The sequence below is a fragment of the Notamacropus eugenii genome, chromosome 1 (assembly GCF_028372415.1).
Source record: "Notamacropus eugenii isolate mMacEug1 chromosome 1, mMacEug1.pri_v2, whole genome shotgun sequence".
Classification (NCBI taxonomy): Eukaryota; Metazoa; Chordata; class Mammalia; order Diprotodontia; family Macropodidae; genus Notamacropus; species Notamacropus eugenii.
In genome coordinates this window covers 455,039,468-455,056,980 of record NC_092872.1, presented here as the reverse complement: position 1 = coordinate 455,056,980, position 17,513 = coordinate 455,039,468, and the positions used below count along the sequence as shown (strand labels likewise).

Below are 17,513 nucleotides of genomic sequence, written 5' to 3'. Positions count from 1 at the left end.
GGGGCTACGGGGGCCTCGCTGACTCAGGACAAGTCCCTGGAGGCAGGAGATGAGAGCAGGGTGGGTAGGGGGGCAACAGAGAAGCGCTGTGCCCACCTTTAGGCACACCGGCCCGGGAGTCCAAAGACCCGAGACTGCCCGTCAGCTGGACCCTGAGACGGACGCGAGCCTCTGTGGGTGTGACGCGGGTGTCGGGGGATGACAAAATGAGGCAGCCTACGAAGGCATTCTGCGGGCCTTCGAGCGCTGCACAGACGCCTACTTGGTTATAGCAACGTCATTTTGTTACAGTTGCTATTCGCCTAAGTATTGTTACTGTTACTACGATTAACAATAACCTGGTTTGGGGGTTTGTCTCACCTTCCAAAGAATCCAATTTCCCGCCCTGTAACCTCACACGCTCCACCGATCTCCGGAGACACGCCCACCCGCTGCCCTCTTAATCGATGATTCGGCCCTCCTCCCGCCTCCCCTTGCCAGCGGGGTGCAGGCGGCTCGGGGATGGACTGGAGAGGTCTGGGACGGGCGCGTGCGCAGTGGTAAAGCTCGTGTGGAGGCGAGGGGTTCCAGCCCTTGGTGCTACCTGGTCAGCTCGTCTTCCACCCCGCCAGACCCACCATGGCAGACGAAGACCTAGAGGCCCTGCGGAAGCAGAGGCTGGCCGAACTGCAGGCGAAGCACGGGGTAAGAGTGGCCGCCGCCCCTGCCTTCCCGCTGGCCCCGCCGAGGCCTCTCAGGCCCGGGCGCCCGTCGGTCTCCACGGCCGCCTCGCCGCGCCGTCCGGGGTGTGTCCGAGGCGGGGTCTGGGGGTCGCCCTGAGTATCCGCTCTTCTACCTGCGTGGGGCCGGGACGTCTCCACCCGGGGAGCGTCCTCCTGGCCAGCACAGGCCCGCGCTTTGGTTCCTCGGGGCGTGGGGAGAGCCTGCCCCTCCTTGGCCCCCCTGGTTCCGGCATTGGCGCCCTTGCGTCCCGGAGATGCTCCCGCGGCCCCCGCCGCTCCCCGGCCCCCGCCGCCCAGCGAGCACGCTTGCTCTGCGCCCCCCCTCCCGCTGGCAGTCCGGTACTCGAGCTGAGCTCCTCCTTCCCCGGTTAATGGAGGACCATTTCCCCCTCCGACCCTCATCCCTTCCGAATTGTGGGTGCGGGCGTTTCAGCGGAGCGGTTGAAAGCGACCCTGCCACGAACTCCTTTGACAGCGGGCCTCTCATTCTCCCCCTTCTCTATGACACAGGGAGGGGGAGCCGAGTTTGGAAAGGGGCTGAACTAGGATGTTGCCCAAGGACCCGCCTGGTTCTTAGCATTGTGACCCCCGGAATCTCGGGAAAAACCCCATTTGTTAGGTCTGTGCTTTAGGAAAGCTAGAATTCTAAGTCCCATGCAAGTCGTTTGAGGCCTCAGGGAGTGTTTAAGTAACCGTCTAGTTGGCCTTACATCTAGGATGTGTAATACGCGTTTCCCTTATCATGGTAATTAAGAAGTGCCGAGAGCTGGCTGTCCACACCCGTCCTTCCTACTACTGGGGAATCGCTTGGACTCAGTACTTGTGAGCAGCCTTGGCCAAAGCTGCCCTGTGTCCGTACGAGGTCAGGCGTCAGTGTGGTGGAGGGGGAGAGCACCAGGCTGCCGTGTTTCCAACCCCGTGTTAAAAGTTAAAATTAAAAAGTAAGGGCACGGGACGTGGAGTCAAAGGACCTCCCTTCGGATCTACTTCTCGTATTGCCTCTGTGACCTTGGGTGAGTCACTTTACCCTCTTAGGCCTCAATTTCTTCATCTGTAAAGTGAGAGGGCTGGATTATATGGCCTCAGGTCCCAGCTGTAAATTTGTGTTTTGCAATCCTTTTTAAGTTATTGATTGTGCTGGCATCTAATTACATTTTGCTTTGCTAAGACAATTCTCCACAATAGTTGTTTCTTAGTGATATACAGTGAAAGATATATTCATGTTAATTTTTTTTTTTTGTCTGAGTTCAAAAGTTTTTTGTCAAACCAATAATAAGTTTTTTGGATTCCTTGTGGAGTCTGGCAGGAAAGGCCACAAAGGCTTGGTATCCTTCCATTATAACATCAAAAGTAGGATTTTTATGATTGTATATGAAGAACTTAATTCTAATGATTGAAGGGAAATCAAATGGCAAAACTTTACAATAAATGGTAGCCAAGCATTCCTTTTGTTTGCATTCTAAAATTCTTGCCTTGTAAGTCATTTGGAAAACTGAGTCAGAGCTGCGTCAGAAATAAAATGTAGTTCATAGGACCCTAACTTTAGAAGCCAGTTAATCTAATCCCCTCATTTCATAGTTGGGAAAATTGAACCTAAGAGAGATTAAGTGACTTGCCCTAGGTCACACAGCTGGTAAGTGTCCCAGACAAGGTTCAAACCCATGTCAGAGTACACGTCCAAGGTTTTATCCACTATACCAAACTGCCTTGAAGAGGCAGCCATGGGGAAGCACTGTCCTAAAAAGTTGCTTACAGCTGTGGTGCCAAACTCAAATAGAAACGGTGCATATTGACATAGACAAATTGCATTTTTACTTATTAAGTTAAACCTGTCCCAGTTACTTTTTAATAAAATTCAGGCACACTGAGGAGCTGAACACCTGATTTAGGGAACTGAGAGATTAAGTAATTTGTCCGTGTCCACACAGCCAGTACAGGACTTGAGGCCTCCCTCACTCACACTACCCCTGATGCCAAACTGCCTTTTAAATTCCTCTTTATTGCTCTGAATCCTTTGATTGTAAAGTGAAATTTCTTTGCAGGACTCTTCTGGTGACCCAGCACAGCAGGAAGCAAAACACAGGTATGAACAAGGACTACAAACTTGTAGTAAGCTGGGATATTGCTTTAGTTAGCTGAAATGAAATTTTGAAATTCTGATTTATATAATCTGTCTTCCAATTTCAGGGGTTTTCTTGATTATTTCTTTTTATTAAGCCTTTGTTTTCTCTCAAGTGAAATAATTAGTTGTCCCCAGTTTCCTTGCTTTTAACTAATATCACTTCATATCATTGGGGAAGGGAAAGGAATGATTTACTTGGTGTTCTGGAGGATGGCTTATACTTTTCATGGGGAGTTGGAAAGAAGCAGTGCCAGCAACTGAATTCTACCTTTGCTGTTCTCCAAGCCCTGACTTCTTGTGACATCGTTTAGTATTTTACCAACTAAAGGAAAGCATAACGTGAAAGGAACACTGAATTGAGAATCAGGAGACTAGGGTTCTAGTTCTTACTCTATCACTACCTAGTCCTATTTTATTGAAATGTTCAGTTCTCTGTACATTGTATTTCTCCTCTGTAAAATAAGGCTTAATTAAAACAGATTATCTGAAAGGTCTCTTCTAGCTAATCTGTGATTCATTTAATCCCCTCTCTGGAAACTACCAAGTTCCATAGAAATTTTCCTGCCCTTCCTGAATGTAGTATAAACCTCAAACTTTGTGGATAATTAAGGAACAGTGGCCAACAAGCAGGACTGTGAAAGAAGGTACAAATTTAAAGTAGTACTTTAACTACCTTGTCTGATAGACTGTCATTACAAATCATGTAAAAAAAATCATCCCACATTTGATGTGACTTTTCTAACCTGAGGTGCCAAGCTTCTCATCAAAAATCCCCAAAGGATATAGAGAACAACTGTGTAAAATTTGAACATGGCATAAGTGATGGAATTTTCAAATAATGTTATATTAGACATACAGCTAGTCTTGAGCAAATATTCCAGTCATTCTTGGAAATTATTTTAGCTATAAAGTCTGTCTCTACTATAAGTCTATTTCAGTAGATAGTGAATTTATATGCTTAGTTCTAAATCTGGGTAAAAGATAAGGGATGGGCAGAAAAGCCAGTATGTGAGATGAGGCCACTAAAATATATGTTAGTGACTATATCTGCTGCTAAATTTCAGAAAACTACAAGTAAGGGAAATAGTAATAAGCATCAGACTTTTTTTTTAAAGAAGGCTGCTTTTTCTTTTTGAAGTTAAACAGAAATTCCTTCAAATCTTGCTCTATATGACTAGCATTTTCAGCACTCTTTAGCCTTGACCTCTGTAGTGCATACTTATTTATCTTATTATCTAATTTTGTAAATTCTTTTCTACTTATTTGGTATGTTTGTCTCTCCTTAGATTCTCACATCCATTCAGCAAGTCTTTATCAATTCCATTTCTGCAGCACCTTTTGCATTCTCTTCATTCTCTCTGCCTAATTCAGACCCCTATTACCTCTCACCTAGATAAAAGATTATTCATTTCCCTGGTCTTCCTGCGGTTTAATTCAGTAAATATTTATTAAATAAGTCCTATTTATTTAAAAGGCCCTGAGCAAAAAGGGAACTAGTCACAGCTCTCAAAACTACATTATTCTCTTTTATTTCCTTCCTTCCTTTCTTCTATCCATCCATCTACCCATCCATCTATCCACCTTTTTTTCTCCCTTCCTTCTTTCCTTCCTTCCTCCCCTCCCTCCCTTCTCCCTCCCATGGGGGCAGGAATAAAGGGAGGAGGGAATCTAGAATGCACAAGCTACTGCCTCCTCTTCATTTCATTGACTACTGATTCAAGTCCACATTCCTGACATTTGAGGTCTTTTTCTATCTGACTTCAGAGTACCTTTACAGCCTATGGTCTTGTGTTTTCCCAGACATACTGTTTTCCAACCGCTGTGCTTTTACTTATATTTTTTCTTTCACCTAGAATGCTTTTCCCCTTTCATCTCTACTTTGTCTAATTAGGTTTTCTTTACAGGGAAGCAGAGATGAGAAACAATATTCTAGCTCAAGTTCTGGATCAGTCAGCACGGGCCAGGTGTAAGCATCTTCACTTTCCTTAAATGAAATTTCACTGTTGAAATAATATTGGTTTTAAGTTACCTAACAAAGGGCATCTCTAGTGGTAATGAAATTACTATTGCTATCTGTAGGTTAAATGTTTATTTAATCTTAAATACATTTGAAATGGACTATTACTTAAAAGAATGTGAAGTCAATAGACTTAGTGCTAGATACTTAAATTGGTTTTAAGAGATAGAAAGTACCAGCTGTTTCTTCTGCTTGTAGGAGATAAGGTTTTCTGGCTTAGGTACATATTGAATAAAGGATAAAACAAATTATTACCGCTTAAATCAGAGTAATCAAATGAAACTGTGTCTTGTAACATTATTACCTGAAGCCTAATTTGGGCTAAAAGTGATAGTTGGGGAGAGTTTTGTGTGTTATCACTAACCCAGTGTTTCCTTCAGCCAAAAAAAAGTTGTTTTTTTTTTTAAGTACAGTAAGACAGCCCTTGTAGCTCATAATTAGTAAGTGATAAAGAATAAATTTTTTTATTTACATGGAATTTATGATCAGGATAATAAATTTTGGGACTTACTTGGTATTAAAGCAATGTGACAGCTCTTGGTGTTTGTTTAGTATTGATGCCTCAAAGACTGGGAATATAACTCTTGGTTAGTGAGTGTGTATGTATATCTATATCTTGTGTCTTTTGTTTTTTTATCTCAGTAAGTAATTTAGCGCTTGTAAAGCCAGAAAAGGCCAAAGCAGTAGAAAACTACCTCATACAGATGGCAAGATATGGACAGCTGAGTGGAAAAGTAAGTACTTGGCCTCTCTCTCTGTCAGTGAAGCATATTCTCACAAGTTAAATCTCTGCTGCATCAGACCAATAGAAGGGTATTTTATCAAGAATTTGCAAAAGAAAGGCAGGAGAAATCTCATCAGCTACTTATTCCTTCTCAAAATGTAATTACTTGGTCTGCCTGAAATTCTTTTAACTATTATCAGATGTTGTTTCATATCTTTGACTTGTGAGATCAGTTTCTTTTTATTGATTATCTGTGTTAATAGGTCATAAGAGGTTGCCTAGTGAATTCCCAGAACAATAACTAAAAGCCAAACAATTTTAGAGAAGCAGAGTTCCTGAATGATCTTATTTACATAGGTGAACCACAAAGGATTAGACTGTTGGCAAGCATTTCTTAACTATCTACTATGTGCCAGTCACTGTGTTAAGCACTGAGGATAGAAAGAAAGGAAAAAAATCATTCCCTATTCTTAAGGCTCACAGTCTGATGGGGATGGGGGGTTAATAACATACAAATAACTACATACAAGCAAGATATATACATGATAAATTGGATATCATCAATAGAGGGAAGGTACTAACATTAAGCAGAAGTCCAGAAAGGCTTTTTGTTGAAACCTTCATGAGTAAAGTAGAATAAAAACCCTTCCCCAAAATGGTTATTTCACTGGGCCATTGGTCACTCATAAGGCTGACTTTCCATTTCTTCCTGTAAGCTAAGCACATTCATATGGCTTTCACAAACTCTGAAGGCACTCTTTGCTGGCAGTAAGCATGCCTGGGTCTTAACTTTAGTTATGGCATCATTTCCAAACTCAACAATGAGTCTCAAGTACTTTACAGTGCCTGTATTGAGATGTGTAATGGTTTAATAATCTTGGATTAATAATCTTGAAAAAATATATCCAGCCCTTAAACTGCATGTATAAAGGAGAAGTAATTACTTTTATTCCATTTCTTTCACCCTAGGTATCAGAGCAAGGATTGATAGAAATTCTTGAAAAAGTAAGTCAGCAAACAGAAAAGAAAATAACAGTTAAGGTAAGTTTTCTTGAAGTAACCTGAATATTGTAAAAATAAGCATTAAAAAAAATCTTTTTTACTAAAACTAATGCTACTCATATATCACAACCTTTTCGCTAGTTTTCCCACTACAATGAGGTTTTGGGGTGATTTCTCAAAGGCAAAGCATAAGGTATAGGCTATCTTACCAGCCAGATGACAGAACTCTGACTTTTTTGCTTGAGGAGCAGCTAAGCTAAGTGTAGAGAGATTCATCACTGGAAGGCTGGCAGTAGCAACTCATGAAATGTTGAATTGTGACTTAATTTTGGTGGAATGCATTTTTTACACTTAACTTTTGAAGTATCAGAGTAAAAATAACAGTGCTAGCTTGACCACATTTGATACAAGTTTTCATTAAATTTTTTTCCCTTTATAAATATACTGTATAATTCTTGGATCAGTCAGCTAGCACGTCAAAAGGACCAAAACTCTTATTTAAAATATTCACAGATGTTTTCATCTTGCCTGCCACTAGTAGCTTACTTCAGACAACTAGTTAACTAATAAGGAAGAATCAAACTTTTTGCTATCAAGTTAACTAAAAAAATATTCTTGCTTCTCAGAGAGCCTTAATTACAATTCAGACATGTTGTGTAACATACTCTATATTTTTTCTCTCCAGTTCAACAGAAGAAAAGTAATGGATTCTGATGAAGATGATGAATATTGAAATCTAATGTTTAAAGACTCATAAACTTCTTGAAAATTTTCTAGGAAAAGATACTTGCAAAAGTGAAGATCTGATTAAATGGTAACTTTGTTTTCTGTATACATTTTGAGAAAGAGGGGCAAATAAAAAGGACTTGTTTATGTAAAATAAAACAATTTGGACAATGTTTTTTTTTTTTTAACAGTATCATAAGGGATTGTTTTTGGAAGCCTATGTTTTGTGACAATAGTTGATAATAGAACGATCTTCCTGCTTCCCAATGCTTTCAAGTGTCTTCAGCAGCATATGTCCTTTAAAATTGTGAACACTACTCATGACCTTTAATGGGGGAAGGATTATGGCAGTAGAACATTTTTAGTAAGAAATAATATTAAAGCACCAGTAGCCACGGCCTTCAACTTTGTGGAAATCAAAAGCAGTATATTTAATCTGAACAGACTTGAAACACATATGATGCTTTCTAGACATTGTTTTTTAAAGCAAGTTCAGACTTTTCCATGTTTTTTTCTTGCAGATAATTAATATTAAATATATGTATATGTAGAAATATATGTAAAATGTATATTATATGTATACATTTTTTAAGTGATGTTTAGTGCCACTATTAATAATGTCTGCATAAAATTTTCTATGAACTGGGCTTAAATTGTATTTCATTTCTCTACAATACAAAAAGTCCCACCATAACCTTTAAATTAAAGCATCATTATAACTACATAAATTGTGCAGGGATTGATAGAAATTTAGATGTTAAGAAGGTTGAAATCTGGTTGTGACCTATGTTACTAGTTGCTAACTGAATCTTCTGTGGAGAAAAGAAAGCCTTGAATTAAGATTATCTTTGTTCATGGTAAAATGAGGAGTTGAAAACATATCATCTTAGCACATCATTTTCTTTCCTTCTTCCTTCCACTAGGTTACAACTAATCTTACTTTTGACTGATTTTAATATAAGCATCCTATTAACAAAAAAACTTTCTGGTATACCTTTTTAAATGTCATGTATCTTTTCCTGTGTAGACTGATCCCATATAAGTGATTATGGCTCTGGGCTTCAGTTTTTAAAGCTGTAGTTAATGATAATGAACTAGCTGAATCCTTTGGCTAAAGTCCCATTGTGATCCAGCAACAGAAAAGAAATTTTGACACATCTTAGCTTTCCTGGTACACACAAACTACAGCCTGAGTAAAGACTGAAATGAGTTATAGGTTTGGGGCCTTTGCAAGGGCAGGGACTGTTTCATTTTTGTCTTTGTATGCCAGATTGTCCGGCACAGCAGGACTTCTGCAAGCACTTGTACGTATGACATTATAAGCTGTGGAGAATTTCGGTGATGAGGCTGTTCCAGTCATGCAACAGATGAAATGACAGTGCTCTTAAAATACTGAAGTACCCAGCTCGGTGCACAGCAGAAGACTCAAAGTGACAATAGACTAAATACAGTTCAGTACAATGACTCATGTCAGAAAGTTCAGAAACACAAACCGCAATTAGGAAGCGTCCTTCTTTACTCCTCACTTATGTGGAAATACTGAAAAGCTGTTTTCAGTGAGTTTGTACATGCCCTCTTTTGCAGGATAACCACTTTACCTTGGTGGCAATCAGCTCTGTGCCTTTGTTGACAATCTTTAAACAATCTACTGCCCCTGAAGACAATGTAAGAATGACAGTGATTTAAATAAGGATTACTGAGGACCCTGAAGGTAACATGGCGGGAGATCAGTTGTAAGGGGTTAAGTAAAATCAATTAACTTCAGTTGTGTATCCTCACGAAAACTGACCTAATAGTTGCTTGTTTTCATGCAAGCTCTGCTGCAACAACAAAGCTACATCAAATTTCTATTGTGATAGACTATTTAAGGTAATTATTAGGAAGTTATTATAGATTATTATAGATTTGCTGAAAGCAATCCTAGAAAATGAGCACAAACTTTATTAAAGAAATGACTTTTCTCTTGAAGCTATTATAAGTAGTTTAAAAACAAAAATTGTGTCAATCAAAAAAAATTTTTATAGAGCTCACCACTTAATTTATCTCATTATCTGTTAAGACTCTACCGTGTGCTCACCATCGTATAAAACTTGATACTAGCACAAATTCAGACTGACTCTCCTCCTGCTGGCAAGTGCTAAGAACCTTGGCTGGTCAGAGCCTTAGGAGTCTTGGTTGCCCCTCCCCTTCCAGCCCCTCACTCCCTTCTATCCCCATCTAATCACATGGAGTTAGTAAACAGTGTTCCACTTTTTGCAGACAAAGCTCCAAGTAACTTGGTGTACTCTAGGATCATGGAGGTGGCTCCAATCCAAAGTGTATTTGCATCTTGAAAGCGATTACCTGCCAGTAAGTCATAAATGCTTAAATTCCCTCAATTCAGTGAGCTTTTATTAAGTACCTGTGGGGTAACAGGCTCTGTGCTAATGCTGAGAATACAAAGGCAAACATGAGATAATTTCTACTCTTAAGGAGCTGACATTCCGAGGACCTACAGCAGCATGTGTACATCTCAGTAAATGTAAGATATATTCAAAATGGAAAGTATGGGGAGGTGGGGTTGAAGATGTGAGGGAAGAATCAGGAGAAGCTTCTTGCTGGTGGTGGTCCTTGAAGGAAGCTATGAGTCTGAACAGGTGGAAGTGAGAAGGGACAGCCTGTGCAGAGGCAGAAAGACAGGAGATAGGCATTGATACACAGAAAATGACAAGCAGACCAGCTTATCTGAAAGGTCAGATGTGTGTAATGAACCTGCAAAATTGGAACCTGATTATAAAGTGCTTTTATTGCCAAAAGAAGTTTGTATTTTATTCTAGAGGCAACTAGGAGCCACTGAAGCTTCTTGAGCCATACGGTCAAACCTACACTTTAGGAATGTCAGTATGGAAGCTGGATTGGAAAAGAGGATGCTGGGAGACCAATTAAAAAGCTGTTAAAATAGTCCAGGTGAGAGGTAGTAAGGGTCAGAAAGTGGGTGGTGGTTGCGTCAGTGCAGATAAGGGGATGGAGATGAGAGAGGGTTGAAGGTAACATTTGAGTCTCAAGCCTGGGGGCTAAAGAATGATGCTGTTCTCACAGAACTGGAAATTAGGAGAAGGGTTTGGCTTAGGAGGAAAGATCATGAGTTTGAGGTTGCTTTGGGGACATCTAAGTGGAGATGTCCAGTAGATTGTTGGAAGTAGGGCAACTGAAGCTCAGGAGAAAGAAGTCTTGGATATACAGGTGCTCAAATGGAGCAGTAGCTCTAAGATCAGCAAGTACCCTGACTTTTCAAGTTTTTTTAAACCTTCTGGTTAGAGTTCTAAGTAGGGGGAAAAAACTTGGCATGATTAAAAAACTCATGTATACCCCTGATTAAAAAAAAATAAAAGCAGTATGGATCAAGTACCCAACCTCACAGGATCTCCCTATTCTAAAAGATAAACAGGACAGGGACTGAACTAGAAATGGCCTGCTAAGAAGGACCTGTAAAGCATCTTAGGGGGAATGACTATTAGAACTAATCAGACTCTGCTTTTTTTAAATGTATCCTTTTGATCTGATAATTACAACAAAAGTAAAAGAGTTAATAGTGGCTAGCATATCTATAGCACTTTAAGGCTGACAAAACTCTTTACATTTGTTATCTCATTTGATAGTCACAGCCACCCTGGGAGGGTTGATGCTATGATTCCCATTTTACAGATGAAGGAACAGGTTTAAGGACTCCTGGCAAGTCCAGTGCTTTCTGCACTGTGTTCCCCAGGTGCCTCAGTTGAAGCAAGAAGGTAAAAGTGGATTATTTTCATTTAAGACTATCTAATGCTTCCTCATTCTTTAATATCAGTGTTCTTGAAACATCTGCCCACAGCGCTGTTCTCTTTTGGCTGTGTATCTTCGCAGTATTACACAGAGCCATGCCTCCCCTATCACCTCTGTACACATCTCTCTAATGCTCCCTCTCCTTCACCTCTACTACTAGATCCTGTCAATTCCACCTCAGCAATGTGAAGAGCACTGAATTTGTGATCAGATGCCCTGCAATCAAGGCCCTGCTCTGCTACTTCATACCAGTGAAACCTTGATTTGAGCCACCTTACTTCTTGGTGCCTTATTTTCTCATCTGTAAAAGGAGAGGATGTCACTAAATGAATCCTAACATCCCTCCAACTCTAAAACTACGATCTCACATCTCTAATCATTGTCTCTCTACCCCAGTGCAGGCCTTCATTACCACCCCACTATAGAGATGCAATAAACACCTCTGCTTTCTCCTCACCCTGCCTACTGCTGCTTCTAGACTCATCCATGTATCTATGCACCAACCTGGTCATGCTTCTCCTCTGCTTAGCCTCGTTGATTCCCTACTACTTGCCAAAGAAAGTTCAAACTCCTTTTCCTCACATTCTGACTTCCTCAATGTTGCATGTCATGCTATCTTTCTGTCTTCTGCTGCTCCTGTTCTACAGTATACTATGCAGTAAACAGTTCTTATTTCCTAACGCCTTAAATAAGCCCCATGTTCCCTTGTCGTCGTGCCTTCCTTCTTTCCCCATGCCTTTTGAATTTTTTTTTTCATTTTTGATTCAGTTACAGGACAGGTATTTCCTACACACAAAAGAATGTTTAACACAAAATAGCCACAAGCACACATAGGAAAAAAAAGATTAACTGAAAGCAGCAGTAACAATTTCTCCTAAATTGTGCCCAGGAAGTTGACACATAAACATGAAGGAGTTTGTGGGACCATTGATCAATAAACCTTTTACATTTTACTTCAGCTCTGAACTCTCTCTTAATCTTCAGGTAAACCAGACCAAGGATTTGGCATCCTCCAGATAATGGCCATTTTCTTCAAGAGTAATAAAAGAGTTGATAGGGACTTCTCCCCTTGCCTGTCAGCCCTAACCAAAGAACCCAGGACCACCAAACCTCTCACACTCACACAGTGGCTTTTCAAATCTGCCATTTCTTCACTCAAGTTTAGGAAAGATCAAACACAGAGATGACATCTCAAAGCCCTGAATCAGGCTTGCCTAAGCAGAACATGAGACTTAGCTTCCATGTGCTCAGAGTAGCCATTTCTTCAAGGGTCTAAAGGAGAGAAAGGGGTGGTCCCTCCCCCATCCTTTGGAGAGAGCTACTTGCACATAGGGAGTCCAGGGAAGAAGACTGCTGCATTTCTGTAAGTTAAACTAAAATACCCCTCCTCCCTAAAACCTTCCCTATTTTCCTGTTGGTAGAAATCTTCCCCTTGGATTTCACATAATACTTTGTTTTGTAATTCTCTAATATACCAATTGTGTAACATATTCTAGTTGGGTGTGTGTATTATCTTCCCAAGTAAACTGTAAAATCCATGAAGGCAAAAATCACATCTCATCTAAACTTAATATCTCCTCCAATGTCTAACTCTTTACTCAGTAGGCATTTAATATTTGTTTAATAAATCAGTGTTTATGTATAGGAGAATAAAAGGATTTTCCAATTTGCAAAAGGCTCCTCTTTGGCTGGCACACAGGACATAACTCTTAAATATCTTGTGGCTATAGGAAATGATTAGCATACTAAATCCTTATTTGTTATCCTGTCTGGGACAAAGAAGACTTCTAACAGTCCCAAATCCCTTGCTTCTTACTTGGAAATGGTTTCACCATTCTTCAGAACCCAGCCCAGAGTCTAGGATCAGACAAAACACTTGACAGAATGAGGAGGAAATTAAAACAATAATTAGAAATTACTTTGCCCAACTGTATGCTCATAAATTTGACAATCTAAATGAGATGGATGAATATTTTTAAAAAGTATAAATTGCCCAGATTAACAGAAGAGGAAGTTGAATTCTTAAACAAGGCCATCTCAGAAAAGGAAATTGAACAAGCCATCAGTGAACTTCCTAGGAAAAAAATCTCCAGGGCCAGATGGATTTACAAGTGAATTGTATAAAACATTTAAAGAACAGTTAATTCCAATTCTATGTAGACTATTTGGGAAAATTGGTGGAATCCTACCAAATTCTTTCTGTGATACAAATATGGTTCTGATACCTAAACCAGGAAGAGCCAAAACAGAGAAAGAAAATTATAGACCTATTTCTCTAACGAATGTAGATGCAAAAATTTTAAATAAGGTATTAGAAAAAAGAACACAGCAACTAATCACAAGAATACTACATTATGATCAGGAAGGATTTATACCGGGAATGCAGGGTTGGTTCAATATTAGTAAAACTATCAGCATTATTGACCATAACAACAACAAAACTAACAGTAACTGTATGATTATATCAATAGACGCAGAAAAAGCCTTTGACAAAATACAACATCCATTCCTATTGGAAAGCATAGGAATAAATGGAGCCTTCTATAAAATAATAAGCAGTATCAACCTAAAACCATCAGTAAGCATTATATATAATGGGCATAAGCTGGATACATTTCCAGTAAGATCAGAGGTGAAACAAGGATGACTATTATCACCACTGTTATTAAATGTGGTACTTCAAATGCTAGCTTTAGCAATAAGAGAAGGAAAAGAAATTGAAGGACTAAGAATAGGCAAAGAAGAAACTAAGTTATCACTCTTTTTGCAGATGATATATACTTAGAGAATCAAGTAAAAAACTACTTGAAATAATTAACAACTTTGACAAAATTGCAGGTTACAAAATAAACAAACAGAAATCATCTGCATTTCTATATATTACTAGCAAAGCCCAACAGTAAGAGATATAAACAAATCCCATTTAAAGCTACGGCAGACACTAAAAAATATCTGGGAGTCTACCTACCAAAACAAACCCAGGGACTATATGAACACAATTATAAAACACTTCACACAAATAAAGTAAGATCTAAGTAAGTGGAAAAACATCAGTTGCTCATGGGTAAGCTGAGCCAATATAATAAAAATTAGTTTACCTATTCAGTGCCATACCAGTCAAACTACCAGGTAATTATTTTCTAGAGCCAGAAAAAATATCAGAATTCATCTGGAAGAACAAAAGGTCCAGAATATCAAGGGAACTAATGAAAAGAAATGCTAAGGAAGATGGCCTAGCCCTACCAGATTTCACATTGTATTATAAAGCAGCAATCATCAAAACCACTTGGTACTGCTAAGAAATAGAGGGGTGGAATAGGTGGAATAGGTTAGGTACTCAAGACACAGTAGTTAATAAATATATCAATCTACTGTTTGATAAACCCAAGGACTCCAACGTCTGGGATAAGAACTCCCTGTTTGACAAAAATTGCTGGGAAAACTGGATAACAGTGTGGCAGAAACTGGGCATAGACCAATACCTGACGCAAGAATAAAATCCAAATGGATAGATGATCCTAGATATAAAGATTGATACTATAAACAAATTAGGGGAGCAAGGAATAGTGTATTTGTCAGATTTATGGAGAATGGAGAAATTTTTGAATAAACAAAAGAGAGAACATTATGAAGTGCAAAATGGATAATTCTGATTGCATTAAATTGAAAAGTTTTTGCACAAACAGTGCAACTAAGATTAGGAGGGAAGCAGAAAACTGGGAAAGAATCTTTGCAACTAGAATCTGTGATAAAGGCCTCATTTCTAAAATATATAGAGAACTGAGTCAAAGGCAGAAAAATACAAGACATTCCACAACTGATAAATGGTCAAAGGATACGAACAGGAAGTTTTCAGAGGAAGAAATTAAATCTGTCTATAGTCATATGAAAAAATGCTCTATATCACTATTCATTAGAGAGATGCAAAAAAAAACAACTATGAGATACCACATCACACCTATCAGATTGGCTAATGTGACAAAACAGGAAGATGATAAATGCTGAAAAAGATGTGGGAGAGTTGGAACACTAATTCATTGTTGGTGGAGCTGTGAGCTGATCCACCCATTCTGGAGAGCAATTTGGAACTATACCCAAAGGGCTACAAAAACATGCATACCCTTTGACCCAGCAATACCGCTTCTAGGACTGTATCCCAAAGAGATCATAAAAATGGGAAAGGGTAGCAACATGTACAAAAATATTTATAGCAGCTCTCTTTATGGTGGCCAAGAACTGGAAATTGAAGGGATGCCCATTAATTGGGAAATGGCTGAACAAGTTATGGTATATGAATGTAATGGAATACTATTGTGCTATAAGAAATGATGTACAGGAGGCCTGGGAAGACTCATATGAACTGATGCTGAGTGAAAGAAGCAGAACCAACCACACTGTGCAAGGAATTTTTCTTGTGCTGCCCTTCACAGCAATGCAAGAACCTAAAAAATTCTCAATGGACTCGAGGCAAAATGCCTTCCACACCCAGAGAAAGAACTATGGAACTGGATCGCAGAATGAAGATTCTTTTATATGTTGTGTTTTGTTTTATGGTTTCTCCTATTCATTTTGATTCTTCTATGCAACTGACTAAAGTGAAAATGTATTTAATAGGAATGTATGTGTAGGACCTATATAAAACTGTATGCCATCTCAAGGAGGGAGTGGGAAGGGATGGAGGAAGGAGGGGAAGAGAGGGGGAAAAAGTCAAAGGTATATAGAAGTGATTGTAGAAAACTGGAAACAAATAAATTAATTTAAAAAAAAAAAAAAACATTTGACAGGAAAAAGACCAGGCAGTATATCCATGTGAGAACTGCAGCCACATTCACTAGGACAAAATCAAGACTTGCAGAAGGAGTTCCTGCCTCTGTTCATTTTTTCATTGGCATAATGAAACAGGTGCAAATCCATGTCAAGTAATTAGGTATTCATGTAATTAAAATATGTAACCTACAGGAACTTTTATGCAGCTATAAGAATTAGTAATAAATGGCTTTAAATTTTATATAAATAATTTAATAATGAAGTCACTGAAATAGATCTATTAAAAAATTCTACTTTGTTCCCCAATGATGATTACCATGAATCTTTTAACAACAACAGTAATAATAGCCACGATTTACATAGTGCTTACTATGAGCCAGGCCCTATGCTAAGTGCCTTAAAGTCATCTCATTAGATCCTCACAATAACCCTGGGAGGTAGGTGTGATTATTATCCCCATTTTACAACTGAGGAAACTGAGGCAGAAGCTTTAAGTGACTTGTCCAGGTTCACACAGTTAGTAAATGTCTAAAACCTGATTTGAACTTAGGTCTTCCTGATTTCAGACCTAATGCTCTGTCCACTGTGCCACCTAGCTTTACTCAGCTGCCCACTGTAACTTAACTTTCAGAATAGTTAACAGAATTAGCAAATAGGTGTTTGCCACTCTACAGTGATACCCCCAAAATGACAAAGGACTGGATACTACCTAAACCAAGCATAAAAAGCAAGGATAATTTTGCAATAACAGAAAAGATACTATTTGTTTCCACCTCTACTAAGGAACCTCTGATATTCTCCTGCAGGAGAAAGTGAATAGGCTGAGGGAATACATTTCTGTTCTCCAAGTTGAGTGAAGTGGTTCATGAAATAATAGTAGAAGTGCTCTGAGGAGGAAACAAACCCAAAAATTACCGGAAGAGGTAGAGAGGGATCCTCACCAGTATCACAATGGAGGGTGGAAGAATATGACACAAGGAAGAGACAGAGGACCAGACATTTGGAGGTAATTAAGTTCCTGCATTTGAAATAGCTGGATAACCTCTGGAAGAAAACAGCATCTTATAAGGCAGGAAAGGATGATGCGATTCTACAAGTACCTTAAGATAAGAAATCATCCAGAAATGGCCAATAGCAGAAAAGATAAGGTAAAGTATTTGATGATTACATGCTGTGGGAATACCAATGTAGCACTTTTTCAAACTGACAAACATGTCTGCTTCACCGCAGGTAGGTGTCAAAACATGATACAGAGTATTCTGAGACTTAACAAGTCTGAGTACCTATTGACAATTCATATTTGGGAAAATGATGCTTCTAGAAGGAACCCTGAAATTACTGCCCAGGGCTACAAAATTCTGGCCAAAAATCTGAAGGCCGAAAGGGCCCACGGAGTATTTTCACTATTGCTGCCAATTGACAGAGGCAGATTTGAAAACATGAACAGCTGCCTAAGAAGATGGTGACTGAGTGCAGGATTTGAATTTCTAGCATGGTCCACAGCTTAAAATGTAGGCACGAGAGGCTTGTGATCCACAATGAAGTTCATTTTACAATGCTGGCAAAAAAAAAAACAAAAAATCTCTCTTCCTAGAGTCTGGTAACAATGGCTTAAAGTTGAAGAGAGAAAAA

At 39.2% G+C, this 17,513-nt stretch overlaps 1 protein-coding gene and 1 long non-coding RNA gene across 6 annotated transcripts in view; one reads left to right on the top strand and one right to left on the bottom strand.

Moving 5' to 3' along the window:
* Positions 1 to 453, bottom strand: part of LOC140519238 (uncharacterized) — a 96,195-nt gene extending 95,742 nt beyond the window's left edge. For both annotated transcript variants that reach the window (XR_011972140.1, XR_011972139.1), the window contains exon 1: positions 361 to 453. This is a non-coding gene — a long non-coding RNA (uncharacterized lncRNA). The remainder of the gene's footprint in view (positions 1 to 360) is intronic.
* PDCD5 (programmed cell death 5) lies at positions 423 to 12,067 on the top strand. 4 transcript variants are annotated; one of them, XR_011972138.1, is made up of 9 exons: positions 443 to 684; positions 2,765 to 2,805; positions 4,749 to 4,810; positions 5,504 to 5,595; positions 6,555 to 6,626; positions 7,273 to 7,401; positions 8,898 to 9,024; positions 9,573 to 9,662; positions 11,275 to 12,067. XR_011972138.1 is itself a non-coding variant. In XM_072632078.1 (6 exons), the coding sequence occupies exons 1-6, from the start codon at positions 619 to 621 to the stop codon at positions 7,318 to 7,320; spliced, it is 381 nt and encodes a 126-aa protein (XP_072488179.1). In that variant the 5' UTR covers positions 423 to 618; the 3' UTR covers positions 7,321 to 7,472. The 4 variants fall into 4 exon arrangements, 1 of the variants encoding a protein (XP_072488179.1); XR_011972137.1 differs by adding an exon at positions 10,952 to 11,080 and having other exon boundaries at positions 8,898 to 9,662; XR_011972136.1 differs by adding an exon at positions 10,952 to 11,080 and having other exon boundaries at positions 8,898 to 10,259.
* Positions 12,068 to 17,513: the final 5,446 nt, after the last annotated feature.

Bases quoted from the DNA above. Each gene is read 5' to 3' on its own strand.
- PDCD5 (XM_072632078.1), top strand. From the start codon at position 619: ATGGCAGACGAAGACCTAGAGGCCCTGCGGAAGCAGAGGCTGGCCGAA. The intron at 2,806-4,748 runs GTATGAACAAGG...TTTTCTTTACAG, and splicing joins CAGCAGGAAGCAAAACACAG to GGAAGCAGAGATGAGAAACA. The intron at 5,596-6,554 runs GTAAGTACTTGG...CTTTCACCCTAG, and splicing joins ATGGACAGCTGAGTGGAAAA to GTATCAGAGCAAGGATTGAT.